Source organism: Nuphar pumila, chromosome 9, assembly GCF_984573655.1.
Source record: "Nuphar pumila chromosome 9, dmNupPumi1.hap1.1, whole genome shotgun sequence".
Classification (NCBI taxonomy): Eukaryota; Viridiplantae; Streptophyta; class Magnoliopsida; order Nymphaeales; family Nymphaeaceae; genus Nuphar; species Nuphar pumila.
In genome coordinates this window covers 122405732-122419319 of record NC_143257.1, presented here as the reverse complement: position 1 = coordinate 122419319, position 13588 = coordinate 122405732, and the positions used below count along the sequence as shown (strand labels likewise).

Genomic DNA, 13588 nt, shown 5'->3' with positions numbered 1-13588 from the left:
AGGAAATATGTATCCGACCTCATTCAGTATTCTTAAGCACGGTCCAACCGTGTAGTCCAGAAAGCCATTAAGTTTTATTCATATGCATGTCTGACTATGCTCTCGACAACTACGGCCATCACGAGCACTTCACCTTTTTCGGGTGGACATAGAATTCCAACTCTCTGGCCCTTACGAGTCTAGTTCTGTAACAGTATTTTCCATGATCATGCATATGCCACGATCTCAACGGATCGACTGCTCGATATATATAACTGTAACGAACACTTGGCCTAATCAAGATGCAAAAACTATTCTGACTCATCAGCCCTTACGAGTAGGGTGCCCTTACAAGCGAAGGTGGAATGAGCCATTTTGGCAAGGTTTCCTATAATAGGACATCATTGTGTCATTCAAGCATATCTTCTGCTAAACATTTCGGCAACATTTTTTCTATTAAACGAAGAAAGCGGGACAACCCTTTCTACTTTGTAGAAAGTACTTGACATAATTTTGGCAACACCTCCTTTATATGACGGAGTAACATACTACGTTATTTTTGAGCTTTGTTGAGCTTCTTCAGAAATTTCGACAGTACTTTCTCTCTTTAACGAAGAAAGCGTGTGTTTCTATTAAGCTTGGTAAGCATCTTTTTAGAAAATTCGATAACACCTCATCTCTTTGACGAAAGAATGCTATGCTTTAACTCATAAAATAGATGCACACCATTCTGCATACTTCATATTTATCGAGGTTCATTGGAACTTTAGGTCTTAGCTAAGTCATGCGCAAGTAACTTAGGCTTTTACGAAAAAATGGTTTTGCGCAAGGGCGAAGCTTTTCCAATAGGGGCTTCTTTCATCAATAAGAATCTTGATTGAGGTGTGGTATATGAAATCACATCAGCAATTTGGAGTTAATCGCCATTTGAACGCTCATTTATGCACAACCATATATAATATAAGCAGAAGCATGTGCTTTATAGTGCGACGGCGTAAATGAAAGCATATTTAATTAATGTTCAATAAGAGAAATTGAACTAAATAACTTGCATAAATCAAATACATATATGTTTTCAGAAAGCAAGAGTCTTGACATCGTTCGACGTGATGTCAATCTTAAATGCATAAAGTAAATTACAGAAAGTAAGAGCCTTGACATCGATCGATGCAACAATAATCTTAAATGCATAAAGTAAATTGCATAATGCAGGAGCCTTGGCATCGTTCAATGCGATGACAATCTTAAATACATATATACTGCATAAAACATGAGCTTTTATCAAAAAATATCCAACGATAGTCGCAAGGAGACACGTGTAAACACTGAAGTGTCCCAAAGAACGTAAACTAAGGACTAAGGTCAGATACTACTTTCAGAAATGTATATGATATATATCATAACACAAAAATTAACAAATACTTGTGAGAGAGTGATCAACGGATCAAACTTATATTCAGATCGGTGAAGAATGGTTTCAACTGCTTCAAACCTAGTTTCGACTAAACTGAGTTCAATCCTTCTTTCAAAAGGCTAAACTAGGTCAGATGAGTTCGACCTAGTTGAGAAAAATGAAGAGTATGTCAAGATGCTACACCCAAGTGGTTTGGACCAAACTGGTTTCAGTCCAAGTCAACTAGGTCACGTGGGTTCAGATTTAGCTCAAGGAGGCTAGGTGGATCAAACCTAGGTTAGGACAAAAATGAGTTTGACTTGATCAGGCTTGACTAGACTCAGTTGGGCTTAAGGTAGGTCAAGTAGGTTCAAATTAGGTCAGGCCAGGTCAGGCAGGCTCAGAAGAATTATGCTAGGTAGGGGAGGTTTTAGAGAGAGAAAACAAAGATGAGAGAGCGGGGGGGTCAAATTTCTTAAAATGAGAGAGGGGGCCTTTGCTTCCTTGGCTTTCTTGAATATTCGAGAAAGCACCTTTTTACCTTTTTGCCTCTCTCATTCCCAATAAAGACTGGAGATTTCTTTTATGTGGGGCCCACTTAGATATTTTCATGGGATATTTTATGGGTCCCACAATATATTTTTTGAAGAATATTTTTATAGGGCCCGCGAACATTTTTTTGGGTCCTACAAAAATTTTGGGGTTTCGATGCTTTTTTTTTCAAAATTTTTTGACTATGTCATTCTCTTCGTATCAACAAAACTAAGAAAGTTAGCTTGTATAATTTTTTTTATTTTATTAAGGAAGGAAGTTATGACCCCCTGACTGTTTGAGTATATATTTGCGAGGATACGTACATCATAAGTATAACTGGTTCATTGAAATCTATTTGTTTCGTATTTTCGGTTCATATGCTATTTTCACATGAAAATGCCTCATGAATTTATTCAAAATTTTTGCTGAAAAATTATAGGTTTTACAATAAGCATGTAGATACATAATTATCTGTTTAATTAATTAGTTAAATTGATTGTTATAATCATAAACAAATATGAGGTGTAAACAATTCTTTATGATATGGATTATCCTGCCCTCTTTTTCATTAGGGACTCTAAAAAAAATATAGTTTTAGTTATTTTATGCCCAATTTGAACTGTTAGATATGTTTATCATTAAGAAACAAACTTTGTTTCTATTTGATTTGACTTAAAAATATGAATATTTCATCATGACATTTTAATACAATATCAACCAGTGAATTTTTTTTTTACAACATCCAAGCATAAGGATGCTTATCACACTACAAGAAATTTGATTTTTACTGTAAAGGCTATGATCAGTGAGAAACGTTCATTTTTCCCCTTTGCAGAGCTCTTACCAAGGTAACTTCATCCTTGATGAAATGGTGGTCACCCATACACAAACCAACATTGATCACCAATTAATTCACTGTTTTTTAAGCTAAATGATCTTATTAGTAGAAACATGTATTAGACTAGGCATTGTTTACCTTTAGATGTGTGTTTTCTAGAGATTAACAACCGATGGTCTTTATGATAACAAAATCGACTTTTTTTTGTTTAAATTAATTCAATCAAAAAACAAATGAAACAAAAAACACATGCAACTATATTTTTTGAAGCGGTTAAGACAGTTAGGACCATGAGTTGTTTAGAAGCTGTCAATTTCTCATACAAGCCAAATTGTGTAGAGAGATGATTACATGAGGTCAAGTTGGACCTAAAAGCTAGTGGATAGGACCTTGTTTTTTTTAAATATCAAGGGGGCAAAAATAATTACTTTATACTTTACTATCCAACCATACCCATGTTTTAAAAATATATCAGATATGCTATGAGAAATATACACGATGTTACTATCCAAAAATATACAGCATATTAGAGACATAGCTGCTACATTATGAATAGCTAACACCCTTGTCCATATGCAAATCTGTAATCTTATCATTTTGTAATGCCGCCCCCCACCCCCACACCCACCCACCACTGTGTTGGCCCCACTTCAGAAACAATCCCAAAAGGCTTATCTCTGACCACCTAATTTTCAACATTCCAAGATGCCCAAATTGACTATTCATGAATATATTTAACATATAGACAAATCTTTGTACTCCATCACAATAATGCATTTGCAAATCCAATTTTTTTGTGTCAACTGCTCAGATAACAAACAAAAATGAGAGAGAGTCGTTGTACGTTTGAGTTTTTATTACTAATTCTAAATAGAATGCCATATGGTGAAATTTTCTTCTTTTGGTGGTTGTGGTTTTGAATTGGCCTGTGATTTTCATGAATGAGTTGACACATGATGATCCGTTGGAGGTTGATTTTTGACATTTCTTTGTTTCTTTTTGCTACCTGATTTTTTTTCCATATTTTGCCCGGAGAAACCATGTCTGAAACTAGAGACAACATGGCCATCCCGGCCGCGCAAAATGCCAGGGCTAGGACCCTCACCCCCAAGGCCTATGCTAGGCTTCAGCTTACAGTGCCCGCAATAGTAGAACCCCGACTAGCCGTCTGACAGCCTAGGCCCGCTCCAACTATGCTAACCCCTTTGAGGTTTTTATTTGCTGCCTGATTACATTAGGTATTTTGTGAATTGCATGAGATTTTTTTTTTGCATAATATGGTTTCAAGAACCACTAAGATCCTATTTTCAAGTGAAAATAATTGCTAAGATCTTGTTGTTTTTTAGTTTTAAAATGCGTTTATATCTAGTTGAAATGGGTTCCTTGAAGATGGATCATGGGTATCTCCTTTGAATGCTCTGATTTAGGACTTGGTGACTTTTACTATGATTGAGAATGTTTTGCTTGTCTTGTCCTACATTAATCCCATTATATCAAGAATATCCATAGCTACCCTATAGTTTTATTTTACATATTTTATCATGTGGAAATAAACCATAGAGTTGGGCACCAAAACTTTTTTACTGTATAAGAGCTTTGCTAAATAAGTTTATCACTCTGATACGTTGGTGCCAATATGTTTCAAATGCTCTTGGCACAAAAGTTTGGTCCTACGTTAATGAAGAAGATGGAGGAGTGACCCATGAGAATGAGGATTAGCCTACCCCTCTTTTTGCTAAGTCACTGTTAAGACCCTTCAAAATTCATAGTTTTAGATGTTTGATGACCTATCTGAACAGTTTGATGTGTTTATCATTGTTTACTCAATAAAGAACATACAGTTGATCAATACAAGAAATCTGCACTTTAGTGGTGCACCTTGGCTATCAATGATTCACTAATAGTTTGAGGGTCCACCATGTGCATTTCTTAGACATTGCCTTATGGCATTTATATATTCCATATCCCAACGAATAAAAATTCCATAAAACATGGGTTTTTGTTTGTCAATGTAATCATATTGTTGTGGGGCCTTAAAACATTAAGTTCTGTTGAAACAATTATACAATTGTTTTCTGTTACTGATATTGTATGGTATCTGGTTTTTAATACTTGGATATAGTGTTAAAATGTGTATATATATATACACGTACTTGTGTATTATATGTATTTGTATGCTTATCTAAAAAGAATCTATATGACTCAAGTGGACGTGCTCATTCTTTACATTTATAGACTATGCCATGAGCTATCATTGATAACATTTATGCAACCTCATGTGAATGATATCTCATGGTAACATATGGATGATACCTCATGCATAATCAAGCTTGCATGCAAGGATGATACCTCATGATAACATTGATACCTCATGTCACTTTGGATTGTATAGACTGTCAATTACATATGGCATATTGCAGAGATTATTCTCTACATGATAACATTGATCATTGTTCTATGTCATTTATTCTTCTGATCATATATTTGCAGATGTTTCTCTAAATTTAGACTTATTCTTGTGAAATGACAAATGAAGTTTTTGTTGTTCAATTGGGTTCAGCAGAAGCTAAATGTGGTCATGGGAAGATTGATGAGTACAATCTATAAGGATTCGATAAATAGACTGCTGACTGAAAAACTGCAACAAACAAGCATTATTGCAAAAGTCCACTCTAAGAAGGTAATGCTCCCTCACTGTTATTATGATTTTCAGAATTTATCTTCAAAACAAGATTTTTCATTGCCATGGTATTGTGTCAGTAAAGCCTTGATTGTATAACAGTAATGCATGATGTATATTACATCTCTATTTTTTATAATTTTTTCTAGTGCACTTATTTAGTGTGCCATGAAAAGTATTTTAGTTGGCATAGATTCAATGCCAATGAAAACTAATCATTGACACAAACACAACGCCAGTGAAGGTAACACCACAAGTATCTAGTTTTATCTGACGCCATGTTTGCACCAGTGCAACCAGTATCACTGGCTCTCATTTTTGTAAAAAACTTCACTGGCGCAATCTTTGCACCAGAAAAATGATTTTCACTGACAAATATAATTTGCACCAATAAAACCTTTAACGGCAAGGGTTTTACTGACACACAAGTTACCTTGATATTGTTAGCAGGAAAATGTTTTCATGCACAAACAAAAAAGCGAAAATGTTTCTCGCTTTTTTTTCATCCTCATTTTATCATGCTACACACAAGCTAAAAACTTTCTTTTGGAATATCAAAACTTGTCAGGCAAAACTTTCTTTTTCTATCAGAGTTTTTTTTTCCGCTTCCAAACATGCTCTAAAGGCATGTTTGAAAGCAATAAAATATCTCATTGGAAAAAAAAATTGCCTATGACAAGTTTTGATATTATAAAATTTCCAAAAGATTTTTTTTTGCTTGTTTGTGTAGCATGAGAAAAACGAGTTGGAAGAGTAAGAAAAATTTTGCTTGTTTTGTGCGTGGGAAAATTTTTCTCTCTCCAGCAAATCATCACCATTACCACCCTCCTGAAGAAGAGGATGGTGATGGAAGGGATTAGCGGGGTAAAGGAAGAGAAAAAATTAGAAAGAAAATGGAAGAAAGGGAGAAGGTGGGTTGCATCCGAATCCTGGGATTTGGCAATAAGGATCTTGATGGCTGGGTGAACGATGTCATGGTGGCGCCATTGTTGGAGATGGTGGTGTTGCCCTTGTCGTCATGCATAAGCTTGTCCATGCCCTTAGGCCCAAACGTCTTGTCGACGATGTCCATCACTGCCGTGCAAGCATTGATGTTGCTGATCAGCTGCGGCTTCCTCTGGGAAGTATCAGTGCCTTTCTTCAGAAGGATGATCTGGGGCTGCTGCAACACTGCCATCCAGATCTCCCCCACCTCGCCCTCTGGAAGGATCCCACTGGGAACCCTCGGTGGAGGCTTTGCCTCTCCGTCACCATACCCTCCCAGCCCGCTCAACTTCACTGAGAGAGAAATATTTTGACATGAAAAATTCCTTGGGTGAAGGATTTTTTTTTAATAATTTTTCTCCGGCTTGGAACGGTTGGAAAAGGGCACGTTTGGAAGAGAGAAAAACTCTCATAAGAAAAAGAAAGTTTTGCAAAAAGTTTTTTGCTTGTTTGTTTAGCACGAGAAAAATAAAGTGAAAAAATGTGAAAAAATGAGAGAGAAGAGGAGGGTGGTGGTGAGATGGATCATGGTGGTGGTAGTGAGCTGTCGTGAGATGGGTGGTGGAGAGTGTAAAAATAAATTTTCTCTTGTTAGAAAACATTCCTGCACCTTTCCAGCGGAGAAATGTTTTCTATCAAAAAGTGTACTTTTTAGAAAAACTCTTTCAGCAAAAAAGTTTCAACCATTTGAACGGATCAAAAAATCCGTACCAGTCTTTTTATTTTTACATCAGTTTTCCTACATCTTTTGGGCTTTAGACCCAAACACCATAATGCAATAACTAGAACTCTTGCTAAATTAAGTGTTTTAGGTGCTATATAGATTTGGAAGGGTAAATCACAAGAGTGGTACGCAGGGATGGAAGATCTATGTATTCTATCAGCTGTACCGGTAGGGTTCTGCCTAACCCCAGCTTGATCAGCCAATAAAAAATTATGGAGAACATTTTTGCTAGATTAGACCAAGAAGACACCTACAAATATGCTTTTTGATGGTCAAAATATTAAATTGTTTAGGACCTACTAACCCCTTTGGCTTGTATTACTTAACTAAAATATGTTATATCAAAGAACATAACATATCATTCACATCTCTTTTGTCGGTTACAGTCATTCCCTAGAAGTTAGAAACCTTGCCCATAATGGCTCCATAGACTTGGCAAGGTGAATCAGCTTAATGCATTCAAATTGAAGAACGTCACGAGTTTGATACCCAGAGCATGCATCCCTTACTGCAAGGTCAAAGCTGAGAAATTATGTCTGGTGGGCGCGGAAGGAGTACCCATGGAGTTTTACACCACATCTATACCGAAATGGGGCTACTGTAAATGTGGCACCTACTGGTCTGTAATAGGATGTTCGAACCAGACCCAAGGGATTTGGCGTAGGATGAGGCCTAGTCCGTTTGACAGGCAATCTAGGTTCAAATCCCATGGGCATCACCTCCTAAGCTTGGCGACTCCTTGGGGTCGAGGGGTAAGCCCTCAGAGTTTTACGCCGACATGGACAGAGACCGTAAGTATGGTGGGCTAAACAAGCATGGCTATAGTGCCTGGGGCGGTTTCTCCGAGTAAAAAAAAAATAGGATGTTCGAACCATAAGGGTGGTTCTGTTTCTCCCTGTTAAAACAAAGAAAAAGAGGCTTAGTCCATGGGATATTTCTAACATGTTCTATTCTCAAAGAGCCTAGATAGGGTCATGTTGAATGGAGCCATTTTGCTGCATCATTAGTACAATCAAATTTTGGATCATTCAGTAGATGGCGCTTGCAGCTGAATGGCCATGATCAAACTAGGGATGCAAATGGACTGGATCCAGTATGGTCATTTTATGATGTTGGCTGTTTTGAGACAATCCGGTCCCACTTTTCTATGTATTTAGCCGATCCTGATCCGATCTGTTTGCACACTAGATCAAACTGACAAGTCCTAGACAATTTCATAGAGACCCGTAGGCTAGATATTGCTTTCATGATTAATTAATTTGGTCAATGTGGCAAAAGCTTTGCTAGATATTGCACATTTAGCACCTACCAAGAAGCTATCAATAGGTTACTAGCAATATAAACCAAGAAATCCTAATGCATTGAAACTTCATAGACAACATTAGTCACCCCTTAAGAATGTTAGAAACTTAAAAGGCTGAACAGGCCAAATGACAAAAACTTTGCCTATCATAAATTTTTTTCTAAGAACTTTACCTATCATAATTTAGTGTCCTAATATATTACAAACTTGCCATGAATTAACATTGATCATCAAACAAGATAAACAATTCACCAAGGGAATCCTTTATATTGGTTTAGGCATAACATTGTCCACACCATTTCTAAACAAATAGATTACCCATATCACTAAACAAAGCCAAAGGTCTTAGCCAATTTACCTGTCCTAATCATTTCTAAAAATAATTTCAAATGGGGTTAAATGAGAAAGCTGGATGGTTAGGCCCAATGTTGTCACTATCGGCCCTGAATCGTTGGGCCTCCGATTCAGCTGTATCGGCCCGATACTCAATTGAATTGTTTTGTATCAGCCCAAAAATAATAAAAAGTTATAACATGTCAATCATAATGTGCAATATTAAAATGCATTTTTGATATTTTTTTTACAATTACTAAAAAACAGCCAATTCTGGCCTGCAGCATATCGAATTTCTGCCTATACGGTGTGTATCAGCCTATACGCACCGATACTGATAACATTTGTTAGGCCACACTATTATAGTGGAGGTTCTCGGGTTCAAATCCCAAAGTATTGAACCCTAAGCTTGCCAAACAAAAACAATTTAATGTATTTTTTTTTGCTTAATTTGAACTTAAAGATGCATATTATGTTGCTCATTTTGTAAAAAGCATATATATATATACTATAATTTTTATATGGGTGCCACTTGTCTGGTAGAATCAGCTAGTGCACGTCACCTTGTGTTGGGACGGTGCAAGTTCAAAACCCAATGATATAGTTGTATAACTGGTAGGGGTCTGCCTAACCCCAGCTTGCCTTTCAAAAAAAGAAAAAATCAACCCTTCATATTTATCAAATTTTGTGTAAAATTCATTTTTTTGTTAAATTAAGCCATCCATAGTATATTATATAGCAAACAGGCAATGACCAACTCATCTCTAGTTCAAAATAAGTATAAAAATACTTACAGACTATACTTTTTTGGAAGACTAGTTAGACTTGGCAAATTTTGAAACGTGAAACGCCCTTGCTAAGACAGGACAAACGAGCATCAATAACAGAAAATCAAGTACTTTCAATGCATTTATTATTTTCTTTATATGAAAGTGTGACTCAATCAATATTAATTTGATTTAAGTATACAATACATCAAATAGGGATATATATTTGATACAATGTAGTTGGGATGTGTCAATGTAAGTTTTTTTTTTGCTCAATCTAACCACGTAAATGTGCTCAACATGGTCCATTTAGTATAAACTAACCCTTAAATCATGTTTTTCAATGAGAAAAATGCTTTTTGAGCTGCAATTTTTTTTTTTTTTTTTATAACAAGGAACCCTCATCGAAGCAAGAAAAAACCTCGAGTGGACCCCATGACCATCCTGCCTTAATTAGCCCACCTCTGAATCACTTAAGGCAGGGTGGTCATGGAGCCCCACCCAGGGTTTTCTCTGGCTTAGAGGGGACAAGGTTTTCACCCCCGCCCGGTCTCAAAATCCTACCCACCACCTTTATCCCTGCACAGGTTTTGATTTTAACTTCCATCATGTCCTTCTTACCTGGCCCAAATGGGATGAGGTGGGATGGGGCCCATTTCTCCTTGGTCCATAGTTATCTCTAAAGAAGGATTGAGGATAGGGACAGGGCAGGCCCAGCAGGGTGGGGCTAAGCCAGGATCGGGGTGGAGACAGGACAGGACATAGAGTAAGTCCATTCCCACTTTCATCCCCATACGGGTTTTGATTTTAACCTCAATCCCTGCCTCCATCCCCGTTTCATGTCCTTCATCCCCAGTCCAAATGAGGCGAGGTGAAGCTGAGCCCCATTTTCTCCGGTTCATCCCTGTCTAACTTGGCGAGGGACAGTAAATTTTTACAGCTCAAAAAGCATGTTTTCATAGCCATTGATTTTTGTATTCCTAAAAAGCTTGTACACAAGTCAGATTCTAGTGATTTAAAAGCTGATTCCTACTGATCTGAGCATACATTTACGGTGTTAGTTAAAAAAAATGTTTTGCTAAGTTGATTGTAGGTATAATCAGTTGCAGCCAACATTTACCGATCGAATAAATAACAATAAATCAAATCAAGGAAAACCACTTTTCCAACTATGATTTTTTTTTCTTTCAAAGAATCCAAATATTATTTTTTAATGGACCTGTTAGGATAGGATCTACCGATTTTCTCAGACATGTAACTTCCAAAGACAGTCCAATATGAAAGGATTATTAAAATTATGGGGTAAAAGCACAGCAGAAAAGGTGAATCAAATCCTTTCATATATTTATTACTTTGCTTATTGCCAAAAAAGTGAAACTCAACAAATGTCCGTGCGTACAGTTTTCGGTTTCAGCGCCCAATCTCTCTCTCTCTCTGACTGACTGAAAACGCCAGAAAACGTTTCTATTTAAATTATGTTTTACGTTTCTCTCCTGTAAAAAGAGTTGCTTTTACACATCAAGTCTATAGAAAAAAATTACTGTGAGAATTTATTGTTTTTTGCAAATATCGACTACTGAGTTTCTGGAATTGCCACGGGGTGGTCGTGGCTTTCCTTGTACCAACCGAAGATGGACGGATCCGAGATTGGTATTTTCTCTCTGAACCCATTTTCTATTAGATCCATCAGTATCAGTCTGTCTGAGGATCCCATTGACACTTTATCGCTACTCTTTTGCTTGAAAATAAGGGTTTTTTTTCCGGCCCTTTTCTTAGGGTTTTGTGGTTCTCGGTTTTGCTTCCGTTTGGGTTTGTGGGTAGTGATCAAATGACCTCAGAATGTGATTAAATTCGTGGGTTTCGTTCCTTTTCTTGATTTTGTTCTTATAAATCGAGATTTCAGTTATGTGGTTTTTTTTATCCCTTTGCTTTTCAGTTATTTTTGTACTCTTTTGTGTTTTTTAATTTTGAGTGATTGCATCTTCGATTGATTGTTACTCCTGGATTCGATTTACTCACGATTCGTGTTCTTGTTCGATAATTTGAATTACTGGAATTGCGAGATTTTAGTGATTTAGGTCTGATTTTTCCTTTTCTGCATCAGGTTTCGTGCGAATATGCGGTTCCGCATTGCTTTGGGCCACCGGGGACCGCTTTTTGGGTTCTAGAGTGGATCAGATTTGATGGGTTTGGTTAGAATTTCATGATTGATCCATTGGGGCTGCTGAAACGGGAAACGGTTAGCCGTTTCTAGGGTTCGATCAGGGATGTTGAACAAGATCATTGGCAAGAGAGGGAGCCGTAAGCCTTCCAAATCGGATGGAAACGAACCGGCGGTGTTCCACTTATCTGCTAATTCTTCTTCCGGCCTTCGCAATTTGGCGTCAGTCTCGAATCCGACCAGTATTTCCACGTCTAACGCCACTGTGAATAGCAATGCCATTAGAAACAATGCCACTGCACAACCTAGTGCAGAGAGAGTTCTGGCTACCACGCCTTCGGCTGTGGGACCGATCGAGCTACTGCCGCTTTTCAGAGACGTTCCCGTCTCCGATCGGCAGAGTCTGTTCATTAAGAAGCTTCAGATTTGTTCTGTCATTTTCGACTTCTCGGATAGTCTCAAATTTGTTAGAGAGAAAGAGACTAAAAGGCAGACGTTGCTTGAGCTGGTCGATTTCATTCAATCGGGTTCAGGGAAGATCACCGAACATGTTCAGGAAGAACTGATCAAGATGGTTTCGATTAATATCTTTCGATGCTTACCCCCTGCTTCGCACGAGAACAGGGGCTCGGAGAATGCTGATCCCGAGGAAGAGGACCCTTTTCTTGAGCCAGCATGGCCACACTTGCAGATTGTTTACGAGCTTCTTTTGCGATATGTTGTTTCTTCAGATACTGACACTAAGATTGCTAAGAGGTACATCGACCACTCCTTCGTTCTGAAATTGCTTGATCTTTTTGATTCAGAGGATCCACGGGAAAGAGACTATTTGAAAACCATTCTCCACCGCTTTTACGGGAAGTTCATGGTACACCGCCCCTTCATAAGGAAGGCGATCAACAACATATTCTATAGATTTATATTAGAGACTGAGAGGCAAGGTGGCATTGGTGAGCTCTTGGAGATTCTGGGAAGCATTATCAATGGGTTTGCTCTGCCACTGAAAGAGGAACATAAACTGTTCCTGGTTCGGGCTCTCATCCCTCTTCACAAGCCTAAATCGGTTTCTTTGTATCATCAACAGCTGACGTATTGCATAGCACAATTTGTCGAGAAAGATTACAAACTTGCGGATACAGTGATAAGAGGGCTGTTGAAATACTGGCCTGTTACTAACTGTCAGAAGGAGGTCCTTTTTCTGGGAGAGTTGGAGGAAGTTCTTGAGGCAACACAATCGGCAGAATTCCAGCGTTGCATGGTCCCGCTCTTTAGGCAAATAGGGCGTTGCCTGAATAGTTCCCATTTCCAGGTATTTTATTATCAATATTTTGTTTGGAATTGTTGGCATGCTTTCACCATTTATACATTATGCAGCATGTATGATCTCTTGCCTGTTGTTTTAAAATATTGTAGGAACACATCGGTATGTTAAAATGACCGACATATCTGTGTAGATGCTGGCACTTTTGGGTGCTGGTATTAGGTGTTTTTGGTGCTACTACACAGAGAAAAGTATATTACAAGAACCACAGTAGGTTACTATGTACATTTTATACTTTCTACATTTTTCCTTCATTTTTAGTGGTATTTTCTGTTTACAGCAATACACATACATATATGTAAGTATGTATGTTTGTGTGTATATGCATGTATGTTCAACATACACATCCCAGCTGCACCCTTGCACCCTTCTTTTTGGAAAACAACTGTGTCATACCAGCCATAGATGTGTTATAGCACATACCAGCACCCCTACCTATGTCACATAGGATTAGGATGACTCTGCTTAAAAGAAAATAAAAATTGCTCTATTTAGGAACCTAAAAAGTTGAACTTGTTTTTATTTCAGTTTTTCTCTTTAATGCTGTTGGAAGGTTGAGATATTAAGCTTA

At 37.6% G+C, this 13588-nt stretch overlaps 1 protein-coding gene across 3 annotated transcripts in view; it reads left to right on the top strand.

The window, feature by feature from the left end:
• Positions 1-11090: 11090 nt before the first annotated feature.
• The window catches only part of LOC149829188 (serine/threonine protein phosphatase 2A 57 kDa regulatory subunit B' beta isoform-like), a 43307-nt gene continuing 40809 nt past the window's right edge, over positions 11091-13588 (top strand). The window contains exons 1-2 of one of the 3 annotated variants that reach the window (XM_090017954.1): positions 11091-11185; positions 11640-13005. In XM_090017954.1, the coding sequence (XP_089874080.1) occupies positions 11803-13005 (1203 nt within the window). In that variant the 5' untranslated portion in view covers positions 11091-11185; positions 11640-11802. Of the gene's footprint in view, positions 11186-11243; positions 11438-11639; positions 13006-13588 lie in introns of those variants that run through there. The other 2 variants (XM_090017955.1, XM_090017956.1) reach the window with 2 other exon arrangements.